Source organism: Suncus etruscus, chromosome 12, assembly GCF_024139225.1.
Source record: "Suncus etruscus isolate mSunEtr1 chromosome 12, mSunEtr1.pri.cur, whole genome shotgun sequence".
Lineage (NCBI taxonomy): Eukaryota > Metazoa > Chordata > Mammalia > Eulipotyphla > Soricidae > Suncus > Suncus etruscus.
In genome coordinates this window covers 71,863,820-71,880,541 of record NC_064859.1, presented here as the reverse complement: position 1 = coordinate 71,880,541, position 16,722 = coordinate 71,863,820, and the positions used below count along the sequence as shown (strand labels likewise).

The following is a 16,722-nucleotide window of genomic DNA, read 5'->3' as shown; positions in this document are numbered from 1 at the left end:
AACAAACAAAAAATTGTTTAGATCCTCCAACTCAACAAATTCTACAGCTGAACTGGACAATACAACCGGACGGACCGGCGGTGCTATCTCCCCGGCGTCCCATATGGTGTCCCCTCCCCAAGCCAGGTGCGATTTTTGAGCGCATAGCCATTAGTAATCCCTGAGCGTCACCGGGTGTGGCCCCAAAACCTAAATAAATAAATAAATAAATAAATAAATAAATAAATAAATAAAGCGTAAAATGTGCGCACTTTCACTTTTATACGGGTAGAGAAATTCTGCAGGTTGAACCCCTCTCCTCGAGTAATCAACGTTTGATCCGCTTGGTTGTCATTTGAATAGACTCAGAGCATCCCGGTGGGGCTCGCCTTGGTGCGCCTTGGGGACCGCGCAGGCCGGCGGCGTTGGCGCGCACCTGCGGGCGGTTCCTCCTCCTCCAAGCCGCCGCCTGTTTACGGCGCTGACCTCGGCGCGCTGGAGCTGTAGAAGGCGCAGGAGGGGAAGGAGCAGGAAGATAAGGAGGTCGAGGAGTCCCCCCACCCCGAATGCCAGGGCCAAGCCCGCCGCTTAGCTTTCGTTTCCTGATCGCCCTACCCGGCCTCTCCAAGGTGGTTTCGCTCTGGCTGTCTCGGAGGGCGGGCCCAGGAGGTGCCCATGGCCTTCGCCCGCCGCCCCGGCTGCCTGCTCGGACGCGACTCGGGACCGCTGCGCCGGGTCTGCTCTCGAACCATGGCGCTCCCCTGCTTCGTGCTGGAGCTTCCCGGGTGCACGCTGGCTCACTTTGCCTTGGGCGGGGACGTCGCCCCCCACCTCTCCAACGTCCAGGACTCGCGCGGTGACCCCCGCTTGGCCGCGCTCCTGGAGCCTCCCGGGCGCAGCTACTCGCTGTGCGTCCCGGTGGCACCGGACGGGAGTTGCGCGGCCCGGGTGCGGGCGGCCAAATTGCACCAGCGCCTGCTGCACCAGCTGCGCCACGACGGACCCTTCCAGCGGTGCCAACTGCGCCGGCTGCTGGGCTACTGCCCGGAGGGCGGCGGCGTGCAGCACGGAGTCCTACTGCACGACCCACGCGACAGTCCCGACACCCGGCGTGCGCTCCACGCGCTCTTGGACACGTGCCAGGAGGCCCCCAGCCCTCCTCGCCTGGGAGAATTCACTGGTGATTCAAGCCATCAAGTGTGGCAGCGCCTGTGGGAGCTGCGGGATGGCCAGGGCTGGCATCTGGCGGATGGCCAACGTGTCCTGCCTGTCCCGGAGCCCGCGCTGCACCCCGTGGTGCCCGACCTGCCCAGTTCGGGGGTTTTTTCCCGACCGTGAAGCCGCGTGTGCCGTTTTGGAGGCGGTAAGCGTCCCCTCTCTGCCCAGCATTCAGGGATGAACACCCCCCTCCTCTCCACCCCACCCCCCCAGTTTACTGAAATGGTTCTAAACCTGACCATTGAGAACTTACTTGCCCGGATAGTTGAGAAACTAATTAGCAAGATGAATGCTGAAGGAGGCAAGGATAAGCTGGACAATTTGTACTCACCTGCCCCCCAACCAACTTTGTTTTGAACTTTTGCTTTTCTGGAATTTTCAACCTACTGTGGGCACTGATACCTCAGTACTGAGATTCCAGCAATGGCAGCTGGAAACGAAGGTGCCACAGTGCAAGAAAAAGAGGCCACTTAGTAATGGTTGGAGATATTGCTACATTAGAAAAAAGACACCTGATTGGAGAGATGGGGTGTAGAAAAAGGGGCATCATCGTTTCGTGGTGTACCTAGAAACAGGCTTAAACAGTGCCTATCTACTTCTGTGCTCCTCATTCTTTTTTTTTAGCCCCAAGATCTCCTGTTGTACAAGGGTATCATGCTAAAGGAAGCACAGATGCTCAGTGAGGGAGGGGGCTCTAAGGGGAAAAGGGGACATGGGGGGTGGGTATTCACTGTCCCCATACTTTGGATTCAGATACAGTTTACAAACTTAAGAGCATACTATTCAGAACTGGCTAAAACATCCAATCAGCCTTCTGGAATTTGGGACTGGAAAGATAGTACAGCTGGCAAGGCAAGACCTTGCCCTCAACTGGCATAGGTTCAATCCCTGTCACTTCATATAGTTCTTCTAGCCTGCTAGCAGTAAATTGAACACAGAGCCAGGAGTAAGCTCTGAGTACAGCTGAGTGTGGCCCCAAAGCAAGCAAACAAATAAAAACTAGAGAGACAAAGCCTAGTATCCATTAGTAGTGTTTCTTTCACTAAGTATCTTAAGTGGTTTTTGCACTTCAGTTTTCTTGCTTCGTAAATTGGAACTAATAGTACAACCTTCACTGGATTACCATGAAGATGAAAAGCACTTAGAGTCTGAGCCTCCCTGTGGCTGTGTCGTGAGCAAGCAGGCAGAAAGTATTTATTGCAGAGTTAAGAACTTTGAATTCCCAGGAAGCCCTGGCTTTGCTATTGCGTTTATACAGTCCTTAGCATTTTCATCTGTCCTCTCTCTGCCACTGGAGCCATCTGGGAAAAAAGACGAAACAAAATAATAAAACAGGAAGCAGACTGCTCTTTTTAGAGTATAAAGTATAGCTGATTTACTTCCATTTTTTGCTTTGCTTTTAGGTCTCACCCAGTGGTGCTCATGGTTTACTCCTGGCTCTGTGCTCTTGGATCACTCCTGTCAGTGCTCGGGCAGTATATGTGGTGCTAGGATCAGACCCAAGTAATGCACATGGGAGGCAAAAGCTTTACCTGCTGTATAATCCCTCCAACTCTTAATTTACTGACACTTTTGGTGCATAATTTTGTTGCTGCTGTGTTGCAAGACGCTGTAATGTATCTTGACTATTTTTATTTTTCCTCTCGGGCTAGTCAGTTCGTGAAGAGTGCAGGCTACTGGATTTTGGAGTCTAAAAACACAGCATTAATGAGAGCAATCCAACCTTTCTCTAGTTCAGATGAATTGTGGCAGGGTACTCAAGTCACTCTGGGAAATCTTGTTCTTAGTAAATGTGTATGGCTTTTGTGAAGGATCCATTGCTTCTTGCTTATATACACAGCCCTGTCTTACAGTGCACATCCTTCATTCCTGAAGCTCGAGCTGTGCTTGACCTGGTGGATATGTGCCCAGATCAGACCCAGAAAGGAAGGTTCCCTGTCATTGTTATCGAAGGACTGGATGCCACAGGTATGAAAATATCTCCTTTTAGTTGCAAGCAAAGACACTTATTACTTAATCACTTGCAAGAACGGGCTAAGGTGCCACTTTGAACTCGAGATTTGTGTGGTGGGTGTCAGACCAGGTAATGGTCTAGGAATACCGTTGGTATAGTGCATAGACTGTACTCAGCAGACTATATGAAATGGGGAAAAGAAACTGGGTCTCTAGCATGTAAGTCACACATTCCACTTCTTTGACTTGAGCTCCAATATTGATAAATCAAACTTCATTTATTCTCAATTCATAAGTTTCATGTGAGTTTCTAACATATGCAGACACCTGTAACACAAACTTTGGCACACACAGAAATGAAGGAGCTTTTTGTATTCCCAGTACCAGTAAGTATTTATTCACACATTTTCCCAGGGGAAATAGAAGGAATGGAAAAAGACTCAGCATGTGTAAAACAAAATGATTGCAAATGTGAAATAAAATACTCAACACAGTAAAATCAACCATCAAATGAATATTTCTGAGTGATGAGAGCATCGTAGTCCAAGGGGTCTCTAGTCCTTGGAAATTCAGGAATGAGGGGAGGACAGTAGGGAAAGAACTGCAGGCATGTGGTTTCTTACTCTCCTGTCCTCCTTCCATACTTTCTTATAAATTAAAGTTTTCACATAAAGCTCTTGTTTCTAGCAGGAATGATGTAGTTTCATTTATCTGTCTCTCATTGAATAATCTTATGTTGCTTTAACTTAAGTTCCTTTCATTTGTAAAAAAAAAAAAAAAATTAAGGGGAACCTGAATGGCTTGAATCTGCTTTCATTTTCCATTTCTTGGTCTCCTATCCCATTTGGAAGTTCCCTTTTTCTTTTCCTTTTCCATCTTTCTCTTTATTTTTTTTTTTAATTTATTTTATTTTTTCTTTTTGGTCATTGACCACACCCAGTGATGCTCAGGGGTTACTCTATGTGCTTAGAAATTGCTCCTGGCTTGGGGGAACATATGGGATGCCAGGGAATTGAACCGTGGTCTGTCCTAGGCTAGTGCAGGCAAGGCAGATGCCTTACTGCTCCACGCCACTGCTCCAGCTCCCCTTTTCTTTATTTCTATGATAGGAATAAAATTAAAATAATAACATCAAGTTTATGTTTGTTGTGGAAAATAACAAGTGATAGTCCTCATTATGAAGATTGGAAACGACAAATAGATTATATTCAACTTCTAAAAATATTTTTTGGGAAATATTTATTTCAAGATTTGTGGAGACACACCACAAACTTCTGTAAGGGCTTTGAGTGGGTGCCAGGAGAGTCAAGGACATATGAGAGAAACTGAAGAAATGGTAGAAGATTAAGTGACAAAAGATCTGAGTAGGACTTCTGGGTAGGGCACTTGTCTTATACAAAACCAACCCAGATTTAATCCCCAGCACCAGGGATGATCTCCTGAGCCTGCTGGAGTGATCCCTGCATACAGAGCCAGGAGCAAGCCTTGGGCACTGCTGGGATGTATGCAAAAACAAACAAAAATCTTCCTCTTGTGCCTTTCATCTCTTTCTCAGTGTCTTTCTCCTAACCTCTCTGCACTGTTTTTCTGTTCAGAGCAATTTCCCATCTTCTAAAGCCTAGTCTCCTACAACATCATTCAAGGAAAAGGGGTTTTAATAGTAGAAAATTGACAAAAAGGAGGTATCATATTTTCCGGCATATAAGACGACTTTTGAAACAAAAAAAAAAAAGTCAACCGAAAATCGGGGGTCGTCATATATGCCGAGTATATCCCGAAAAATGTTTCAATATGCCACTAAACAAAAATTGTCTGAATATTGCCACAAAACGAATTTTCCAACTTGATCCTGCACCAATCACTGCAAGGCTGCTCGGACTGCCTCTCTGACTCATCCAGTCCAAGCAGGCTTTTTATGCATGCAAATTATTAGACAATGTTCTGGACCTGAATCTACACTGTAAAAAGCCTGCTCAGATTGGCGAGAGTTAGAGAGGAAGTCTATTACAGTATAACCTTTGAACCTTTGCTTGTTGTGATTGGCTCACTGTGGTACATGAGCACAGGAACACATGCAGCTCATGCAGCCCAGGAATGTTCTGCCTGATATAGCGAATATAGGCCTAAACCTATGTTTTAACTGCAAAATTAGGGAATCGTCTTATATGCCGGAAAATAGGGTAGTTCAATAGGCTACACACTACAGAGGACCCTCTTCCTCAACCATCAACCACCATAAAACAATAAAATGTTTTTGCTACACAGACCTGAGCTGCTGCCAATGTATATTCCTGATGAGGAATGAGGACTTAGATAAAAATAAGAAAAATAAAAAAATATGCTACACATATTAGAAAGGGACCCAGATTTGATTTCCAACATGCTAAATGGTTCTCTGAGCCTGCCAGCAGTGATCCTGGGTGAGGATCTAAAACTGAGCCCTGAGTACCACCAAGCATGGCCTTCGAACCAAACTAAATTAATTAAAGGTTGGAAATCAAGTTGCAATTATCTAAGGGAGCAAAATGATTTTATTGGTCCAGAATGGGACACAAACTTGGGAGTAGAGCATTATGTGATCCCAACTGCAACCTTACTGTCTTTCATCACAATCTATTGTTTGGGACAGTTTTCAGTAGACCTTATCCCAAGAGTGATATAGGGAGATGAAATGAGGCAGAGCCTCATTATTTTGGGGGGTTATTTTTTTTGGTGCATGTTTTTGTTTTCAGGGTCTTTGGGAGACCACAACCAGCATAGCTATGGGTTACTTCTTATTCTGTGCTCTGGGGTTGCTCCTGGTGGTACTCAGCCTTGTGGGACTGCATCATCTGGCCTATTTCTCTGGCCTTCTATCTCATAGCCTTTCTTTGGGAGGGTGATAGGAATGTACATAGGCTTTAATCAAGGTCATAAAACCCCCTGGAAGTGTTCAGTGAGTCGTGTGCAATGCTTGGGATCCAAACTTTTGCTGTTATTTCGATTGCAAGACAAATGCCCTAACCACTACAGTACACAGTTTTTAAAGGTCTTTATATAAATATTTTTAAAATAAAAACTGTGTCCAGAGCATTTTTATAAGTTAAAATGTGGAAAATGGAGATATAGACTGCTGGAAAAGAACCCACCCTCCAAAAATAAAGCCCTCAAGTATATTTGGACATTGTAGTTGGAGATACTATGCTATCCTGCCTCTTAATCCTCACAAAAAAAAGCATAAGGGGGTGATACTTTGGATCTGGACCTGTGATGTAGATATAGTGGTGTCAGCTGCCCCTGCCCTCCATGTCTCACCCTCTCCACACTACTGATTGAAGCCTGTTCCTTGGAACTTCTGATCACAGAGGGTAGACTATACCCAATAGGTCTCTGGGAGCAGGGCAGAGGAAGGAATCTGTTCTTCTTCTTCCCAGAAGTTGTCTGGCTTCCCTAGAAGTTATGGACCTCCTGGGCCTTCAATTTACTGAATGTCACCATATGACTGAGGGTCTGGCAGAATGACATTTCTTGGTTTGGAGTGGCAGCTTGCATTCTTTGACATAATTGTCTATTCCTCTTCAGTTGCCTCCCTTTGTTTCATCTCTCATTTCCAATCAATACATCCCATGTAATTTGAATAGATTTCAAGCTTTTGGTAGATTTTTCAAAGGTGAATTTGAGCACTTTCCCCACCAGAATTCCTCTCTGTGCAATTTACTCTGATGCAAAGACATCCACAGGGATGGGAATGCTGAGGAGCAATGTCATCACATATGCCAAATTCTGCACACATGTTGGGCCTCTTACTCTTGCCTGCAAGATACAATATCTCCTCAGACACCCACTGCTGGTTAAACACAGATACAATGGATATCTATTGGGCCTATGGCCACAGGATCCAGATCGACAGTTTTTTGACTCAGAGAAGCCTGAAAGCAAAGGTATGACTCATAGAAAAGGCTGTATCTTGTACAGTACAATAGTCAGGAAATAGTTTTAAGAAGAGCTGGTGTCTCAGGCAAATGCAGTGAATGCAGCAGGTATTGTGTGGAGCCTTGGCCAGAGAGGCCGCAGGTTTGAGCTCATGGTCAAGGACAGCTCTGAAAGAGATAACTTCTGACTTCAGTGTCCTGTACAGACAGAAACTAGTCAGACGAGGAAGTGGGGCCAAATCTCCATATACAGGAGACAGCAGTGGACAAGATGTGGAGACTCAGCCATTCTGGTGCCTTTAGGAACAAAATAAAGCCAAAATGGAGAGAAGTCTTTCAGGTTGCCCAATGGTGGACAACATACCCAAACATATCCACACTCAGAAGATATTATACCAGGAAGATGCCCATACTTTGCCAAAACACAGAGTGGAATTGCAGCCCTGAAGGCTGCAGGAGAGATCTAAGGACAAAGTTGATTCAGGATCACATGATTTAGAAGCTTACTTTTCCTGTTAATTGAAAAATACCCTGAGGTATGATGCCGAACTTATCATAGAGTGTGGAGGCCCAATACTAAAGTTGCTCATTAATTTTAAAACCGAAGTGGATCCTTCCATTTTTCTTTTATATATTTTGATCTCAGGCTAGTATGTAAACTTCCTAAGAGTCTACAACTTATTTTTGAATAAAAGGGATCAAGCTGTTTAATAAACTTCTTTAGTTCACATAATGAAGAAGTGAATTTTCTGGTTTTGAATCAGTAATTATTTGGGGGAGTGATATGGCTGCTGTGTTAAGATGTGCTGTAGTTTGTCTATAATCCACAGGTAAAACCACTGTAACCCAGTCAGTTTCAGATTCACTCAAGGCTGTTCTCCTAAAGTCACCACCGGCTTACATTGGCCAGTGGAGGAAAATCTTTGATGATGAGCCAACAATCATTAGAAGAGCTTTCTACTCATTGGGCAATTATATTGTGGCTTCTGAAATAGCTAAAGCATCTACCAAATCTCCTGTGATTGTAGACAGGTAAGTATAAAAATGTCTAGACTTTGGCATTTTCTTCCTAATATATTAATGTGTGTACATTAATGTGTGCTCTTTTTTGCAAGTATATAATTGTGTATTAAGTAATACTGTTCTATAATGGCATGAGAGTTATGCCTCTGTGGTTTATAGTTACCCACACTAGCACTTTACTAAGAACATTGCATATATTATCTTAATATCTAAAACAATTACTTGGCTACATGGACTCTAATGTTATCTCTAATTTGCTAATGAGAAACACAGGTCTTTAAAAAATGAAGTAAGTTGTCAAAGTGACTGATGTAAAAAATGGAATATTGAACATATGAGTGAAAGTCTGCTTCAAAGTGATGCTTTCAGTGCTCATTTATTCATTGGCTTAATCAATATACATTTATTGAATATCTAGTGTGTGATTAAGACTATTTTCAATTTAGGGGATATAGTCCTAAGTGAAGTAGACAGTGGTCTGCTTTTATGAATTAAATTTAATATTGAAGAATAGGATAATCAAGTGCATAAATCCATCTGATGATATCAGAGAATAAAAACTACTTTGAAGTTAATAAATCTAGGTATAATAAAGAATGGCAAAGCTTCCAGTCAATAGATTTGGAAGACTTATTTAAGGAGGTACCATTGATTGGAGCTTTGGATGACAAAATGAGACAGACATGAAACTTACATTAACACCATTATGGAGTGAGGGCTCAGCAATAGAAAATCTAGAGACAGAAAGAGATTAACATGTTCAAGGAACTGAAACAGACCTGGTCTGTTTATGAAAAACCTGGAAGATGAGAGAATACTTTCTTGTTCACTGAACAGAGAAAGCCCAGAACTGACATGTGCTTCTTTTTGAAGTAGAAAAAGCTCAGACATTATTCTGAGCTCAGCAGGGAGCCATTGGAAGGCTTTGGGATATAGAGTGTCATAAGCTGATTCTTGAAGTTCCACATATATGAAATACATGTAAATCCTACAGTAGTATAGGATGATTTTGGCAAGCAAGTTAGACGAAGGTTCATGATCATCAATATAGCTTTATGATAAGGAAATTAATCAGAATGTAAATTTGTTCATCACATTGGTGAAAACTAACCTAAAATATCTTAATAGAGTGGAAATGCTAAGGATGAACAGAAACTCTCATTCCATGGTGCTAGGTGGCAGAAACACTAACCCACTGATACAAAAGACAATCTGAAAGCAGGTAGAAATAGTGAAGCTTTCTACACATTATACTGAAGAAAAAGATTTTCTTTATGGACTATGATATATTGAATGGACACTGTATTGAAGAAAATAGGATTGTTTATCTTTGTTTGTAGTACTGAAAAATTGTAAACCTAAAATGCCATTCATAGAAGAACAGGAAAATGAGTCCTACCACATTTTATAAATGGAGCAGCAACCCATAGTCTAAGTTGGGGCAATGCATCAATGTGGATCAGTAATGAAGCTACTCTTTTGAATGAAAAAGGCCAAGTTTTAGAGAGATGTTCAATAGAATTCTTGCTGCTGAGTATAGAGGATGAATTCGAGGATATTAAAATTCTCATTTAATAGTGTGTTCTGCTTTAGGATGAGAGAAATGCCATTGATCGGGAGTACTGGTACATTTTGTTGTTGTTGCCAGAGGAGTTTTTTGAATTCTCCAGTGTCAATTGTGTTGTTCTTTTATGTAATGTTATATATTTGGAAAGGGAAGTCATTCTTTTGAAATATGATGACATCAGAAAAGAAGAAATTATAGATATAAATCTAAAGGAATTTCAAAAAGTTTTTTAAAATTTTGAACCAAGTTTAAACTGCTTCAGATGAAAATTTAGAACCTGACTGAGCTGGGGAAAAAAATCAGCCTCCTCATTCTTAAGCATTATCAATCCTTCCAGGCATTCCTGCCCCTTTGGTCACCATTGTTTAGTCCTTCCTGTTCTTGAACTCTTCTACATGCAGTTAAGCATCCGAATTACTCTGTGTTACATTGTGTATTTGAGATTTAGTTCTTATTTTATGAACTTCTCTTTGTTTAACTCTTATTAAATATGAATGCACTTCAATTGCCTCACTTCCTGGGAGCAGATGTTGGGAAACACATACCTGAAAGGTGTTCTGTTTTGTAGTTATTGCAAAGTTTTCCGAAGTTGTCAAAACATATTCTGATGTTTACCATCCCTATCCTTCACTCCAGTAGTGTTTGAAGAATCCCTTAGATGCATGTCCTAGCCAAGATACAGCATTACCAGCCTTTAATTTTACCCATTCCAGCTTCTCTGTGCTCATCCCCCTTATTCCCAGTGATTAAGATGGCCAGTTAAAAGCAAGTTTGCCATTACCTAGAAACAGAATATCTTCTCTTCAAATACCTATATAAAATTAATACCCTTTATTTGGGTCTTTTTCTCTATTGATCTGAAATATCCCACAAAGAACTCATGTGTTTTGTTATCAAAAGTAAGGATTGAGGGGAATAAGCACGATGGAAAGATTAGAAGTTTATTAGAAAGCTGGGATTCTCACCTACACTATTAACCTGCTGGTAATTTTATTGATGGGGTTTCAGGAAAGTTATTTCGAAACTTGCAAGTTATAAAGACAGCTAGAAAAGGATAGGAAATCACATTCCTTTATGGCACTTACCCTCTGGGATGCTTTGCCCCACTACTGAGATGTCTGCATCTTTTTTTGTATTCAGTCCATTTATTTTTAAAGAGAATAGACTTGTTTTTCCAATAGAGTCTAATGTCATGAGGCACCTTATTTGCCAAGAAGTACAAAATTTCTGTAGCAGCTCTAGCTTATCCTTTCCAGAGATCTAATCTGTAAAATGGGGATATTCACTTTTTTTGCTCTGCCTGCCAGCAAAACTTGTGAAGAATAGCCAATGGTTTGAAGCAAATGAAAATGCTTTGAATATCACAATTGGCTGTTAAAATAATAAAGCATCATTATATAAGCTGTGAATAATGTGTTGGGAAATTACATTTGCTTTGGACTAATGTGGTTTCTCTGATGGCAGGATTGGAGAGTACTAAGTAGTGGAAAGAGTCTGAAATTGATGGCCAGAGGGTATGATTATTTAAAATGAGCCACAGTGTTGTCAATGAAAACTATTGAAAATAGAGCCCTAATTTTTCCCTTGATTTTTCTTCTTTGTGTTTGTGAATTGTCTGCAATTTTGTTCTTTAAAGAGACACTGTATCACCTCGTCAGATGAGGAGAAAGAGGGGTTATTTGTTGTCTGGGTGGGTTTTGTTCATGTTTAAAGATTTTTAATGAAATCCATTTTAGACAACACCATCATCTAACTGAGAGAAAGAAGGAGACAGTAATTTGTGATGGTAACTGTGGGTGAGGTGGCAGCTTAATCACACTCTTTACTTTTAAAAGTCTATTCTTGCTTTTGGTTCTTTTACAATGGGGAAAAGGAGAAAAAAAAAAAAGATGAGTTTAGTTTCTGCTCCAAACAGGGATTACTTGGGAAGGTTCTGCAAATTGACTGCTAAAAAAATAAAGAAAGAAAATATAGATTCCCCCATGTATTTCTGAGCTTGAGTGACAAGATATATCTGAATGGGAAAGTAAAAATTCAGGCTTGTTAGTGATGGCATGGAACGATATAGCAATGATAACAGGCTTAATCCAAGGAACTAACCGAGTACTTATCTGCAGTTTCCAATGATCACTTTTAGAGGGGCAAAGGACTATGAAGGAGAGCTTATATTAGCATTATAACTCAGTATTATAACTAAATCCCAAAGTAATTTCTGATATTAGTCATTTTCAGTACTGTCTCAATTGTGTTGTACTTTGGAGCCATGTAGGTTTACTTATTAACAATGGAAGAAGAATTAAAGGTTGTCATATAAAGACTGTGAAAAGTTTCTATTTTTTAATCTAAATAATTGTGATTTACAAGATTATTCATACTTCGGTTTTGGACAATAATGTTTTAGCACCGATCCCATCACCAATCCCATCACCAGTGACAACCTTCCTCCACCAATGATCGCAGAGTCCATTCCATGCCATCACCCCCTGACCCAGCCAGCCATCATAACAGGCCCATTTTGGTCTCATGAGTTTATTGTTGCTGTAGCTTGGATATTTAATTCTTTCCTTTCTTAACTTGGTCTTCCTTGGTCACTAACTGTGAGACAGTTTTTTAAAGTGCTTGTCAGTGTATTTTTTAACTTAAAGAAGAGAGAGGAAGCTTGATTATTATTTTTTAGTTTTTAGATGAAATAATTGGAGCAGTACTGAGTTAAATGACTTACCTATCTATATCCATCAAGAAAGTACATAACAGGAGATAAAACAATACGCAGTCCAGAGAGCACATTGAATTTATTAATTAAATACCTGCATTACATTTTCACTATGAAAATTAGTTTTAAAAGGCTGAAGAGATAGTATATCAGGTTAGGGGGCTTGTTTTGCATGCGGCTGACCTTGGTTCTATCTCCCTGCAATCTTGAACATCACCAGGAGTAACTTCCGAGTGCAGAGCCGGCAATAACCCCTGAGTTTTGCTTAGCATTGTGGCTTAGAAAAAAGAAGGGAAAAAAAAAGAAAAAAACGTTGAAGAATTTAAGATTTTTAAGCTTTTATGAGTTGAAATAATTTGAATAATTTCAATAAATTGAAAATTCAGACAACAATGAGTCCATGGGCACCTTCCTACTTTGGAATATTGTAATTCTTTTATAAATATTTGGTGTAGATTTTAATCCTTTTATTGTGGATTTAATGTTCAGTGCTTAGACACTTTAGATCACAATAAAAAGCAAAATAGTTTGATCAGTTATTTTACATATTCACATATATAGATAATTCACAGGGCTTACATTTTGTGTTTCAGTAGTCATATATGACTAAACTGAGTTAAATATCTAAAAGATAAGGCAAAAATCAAATATGTTAGTTATAATTTATCTGTAAAATAACTATGAAAAGCATTGAGACGTAGAGGAGGAAATCATGCATTTCCTCAGGGTTTCATAGGTATTGAACTTAGAAGGAAGAAGTGAAATTTTGCAGGCAAAAATCTCACTTGAGCTGTTCTCCCAAAAAAGGATACAACATGTCAAGACCTGGAGGAACTGTTTCAGTAAAGTGTGGGGTTTTCTGTTCTCTGACTTGATTGCCAAGCATAATTAGAGGATGGGAAAGTTGGCATTGACCAAGAGGCCTCCTCACCAGTTCCCAGAAAGTTGTTAGCAAGTTCAGTTTTGAATCATGTGACAATTGAGTTTACATACTTTTTTAAACTTGTGTAAGACACAGCATTAAATATAAATAAACCATATTATGGCTCATAAACACATCTATCATTTATGTCAACATCTTTGTGTATGTTTGTGAGTGAGAGAGAGAGAGAGAGAGAGAGAGAGAGAGAGAGAGAGAGAGAGAGAAGTAGTGAGAGAGAAAGAGAGAAAGAATCTAGGAGTAGAGAGAAGGTATTTGCCTTTCAGTTGGCCAACTGGGGTTTGATTTCCAGCAACTCAAATGGTCCCTATGACCATGTCAAGAGAGATTCCCTGAGTGCAGAAACTGGAGTAAGGCTTAAGTACTTCAGGATGTGGGACCAAAATAAAACAAGAGGAAAATATAAAAAAGGCAGATACTTTGTGGGCAAAAATAGATGACAGTATAATCTCAAGATAAAATGTTTAAAATGAACAAATGTAGCTTCATGAAGTACTCACTGAATTCATACCTTTTTTTTAATTTTACAAGAATCTATTCAATATAATTTTTAAAATGTAATTTGTTTTGTGTTTGGTAGGGGGTCACATTTTTTGTTGCCCAGGCCTTTGCACTCAGGAGTCATTCAGAGCAAAGGTCAGGGGCAATGTGTATGGTGTCAAGTATTAACAAGTCAACATGGGTTGACTGTGTGCAAGACAGGCAAGACAAGACAATACCCTCTGTACTATTGCTCTAACCATTAACTTCCTAATTTGTACAATAATAAGAAAGCTTTAATAGAATCTGCTCTAGTTTTGTGTCTTCTAGCTGTTCCTCAGGTGCTGCTTTAGAACTCTTTTGAGGCTGGGGATTTGACTCACTGTTGTTCTTTGCAGGTATTGGCATAGCACAGCCACTTATGCCATTGCCACTGAGGTGAGTGGAGGTGTCCAGCACCTGCCTCCACCCCATCACCCAATATACCAATGGCCCAGAGACCTACTCAAACCTGACCTGGTGCTATTGCTCACTGTGAGTCCTGAGGAGCGATTGCAGAGGCTAGAGGGCCGAGGCATGGAGAAGACCAAAGAGGAAGCTGAACTGGAGACCAACAGCATATTTCGGCAAAAGTAGGTATCTCTGATGTGACTTGAGTAGGTAGGGTCATGGCCATGTTGGCCAACAAAGATCAGCATTGATGAATTTAGGAATGTGAAGAAAATGACTCTTTCTTGTTTTGCTAATCCAAGAAGCCGCATGCTTCAATTAGTCAACTTTGTGATGGATTTATTCCTCAGTGGCTGCAGCAATGTTATTTTCAAAAGTTGGGGGTGGGAGGGATGCTCTCTCACTGATCTCATCTTGCTTCTAGTCTGACTGTGCCAGAAATAACTTGGGTCTGATTCCTTAATCTGACATAAGGGTCACAGAGGATGGTCTGATGAAGTTATACTCTGTCCGCACATGCAAGCTTTGTTAATTCTTGCCAGGATGACATTAACCATATTTTACAGTGTATAGAAAATGAGGTTCAAAGAATTGAGTGATTTATCTAAATTTACATGGCTTCTAAATAGTATATGATTAAATTTATGATCTTTTTGGTTGTGAAATAATGCAAGATAGTTATACAATGACACTACTATTATCATATCCTAAAATTGTTAGGATATAAATAATGATATGACATCTCTTCTATGTATTGATATATCAAGAAATTAGCAAGCAATGTATTGATATATCAAGCCCACATACCCAGTCTCCTAATTTGGTCACAGTGTCATAATGCTTTTATTATGAAATAAGCACCTGGCATTACTTCTGTTTGGTAACTCTAAATGAGATTCAGGATACTGGACTCTTGATGATCAACATATTATGTTATCTGCAAACATTAAAGTATAATGTGGTACACCTAATACTCAGGTGATATGATGTTCTAATGTAAATTTCAATAAAAATAAAATTTTTGAAAGTAAAGGAAAGGTTGAATTCCAGAGAGATTTTTTTTTTTTTTTTGGTTTTTAGGTCTCACCCGGCTGTGCTCAGGGGTTACTCCTGGCTCCATGCTCAGAAATTGCTCCTGGCAAGCACAGGGGACCATATGGGACGCCGGGATTCGAACCGATGACCTTCTGCATGAAAGGCAAATGCCTTACCTCCATGCTATCTCTCCGGCCCCCCAGAGAGATTTTTTAAGATTCTTAAGTGAAAGCAATATATCAAATCTTTATAGAGAAGTGTTTGCTATCTGGGGATCAAATCAACTATTTTGCACCCTTATGATCCCAAGGGTATTCAAGAGGTCCACTGGTGAAAAATCACATAAATGAGGAGTCATGGCACTAGGGTAGGGGAATGACCAGTAGGACAGGGCAGAGGCACACAGGAAGAAAACAAGGTCAGAAATGGACACTGTCAGAAAAAGGTTGAAAAAATATTGCATTAGAAAAGAGAAGAGAGAAATTCACCATTGGCAATTATTTTTTAGTCTTTAGGTTTCAGCTGTTTTTTTTTCCTAACACACACACACACACACACACACACACACACACACACACACACACACACATAATGTAATGGCTCTCTTCCTAAGTTTCTCTGAATAGAAAGGAGAGGAATCATAGAGAATATTAATGCTTGGCACATAACAGGTATTCAATAAGTGTTAGCTCTTATATGCTATTTCTAGTTTATCATTTATTAAACAAAATGTATTAAAGGTCTCCTGAGAACAAAGCTGCCTCCTAAGGTAGCAAGAAGACATACTTAATGGAGATGTGGCTTCATTATGTTTATATTGTTGTACAAAAATAACATTTGCTTGAATAACTATGTTAAAAAGTATCCGTTCTCTTTATTCTGCCCATCCCCAGGGTAGAAATCTCCTACAGGCGGATGGAAAACCCTGCCTGCCATGTGGTCGATGCCAGCCCTGCAAGAGAAAAAGTTCTACAGAATGTATTAAACATAATCCAAAATAATTGTGACTAATTATTACATTGCAACAGTAATTGTAATTGTAATAGAGTTACCCAAACCAGGTGACATGTTTTACTTTTTGTTGTTTGATACATGAAAGCTTTTATTGGTCATGACACTTCCTTAGATGTCGATTGGATAGGTACATAAGACAGCAGAAAATTGGACATCAGATTCTTTTACCACTGTTTAGGACGTGTTTTTGACTCCATCCTCCAAAATCTCTCCAAAGTGTGTCATATCCAGAATCATGAGATAATGTAGACACTGTTAGATTTTCTAACCAACCAAAGGCCCTCTAACCTTCGGCCCTGCAAGCCTGGTTCATGGATGAGACTTCGTTATGCATGGAGCTGACTTCTTGATCCAGTTCATCTGTATTTTATCATCATGCACTCAGTCTTAATATTTCAGAACCAAGCTGTCTTATAGTTGGAATTTATGTATCCTTTGT

General features: G+C 40.3%; 1 protein-coding gene across 1 annotated transcript; it reads left to right on the top strand.

Moving 5' to 3' along the window:
• Positions 1-303: 303 nt before the first annotated feature.
• Positions 304-16,341, top strand: CMPK2 (cytidine/uridine monophosphate kinase 2). Its single transcript, XM_049784528.1, is given in 6 exon segments — positions 304-1,302; positions 1,304-1,342; positions 3,051-3,165; positions 7,892-8,093; positions 14,183-14,416; positions 16,163-16,341. Coding segments are annotated over 6 exon segments (1,356 nt in total). The 5' UTR covers positions 304-654; the 3' UTR covers positions 16,281-16,341.
• The last annotated feature ends 381 nt before the right edge of the window (positions 16,342-16,722 follow it).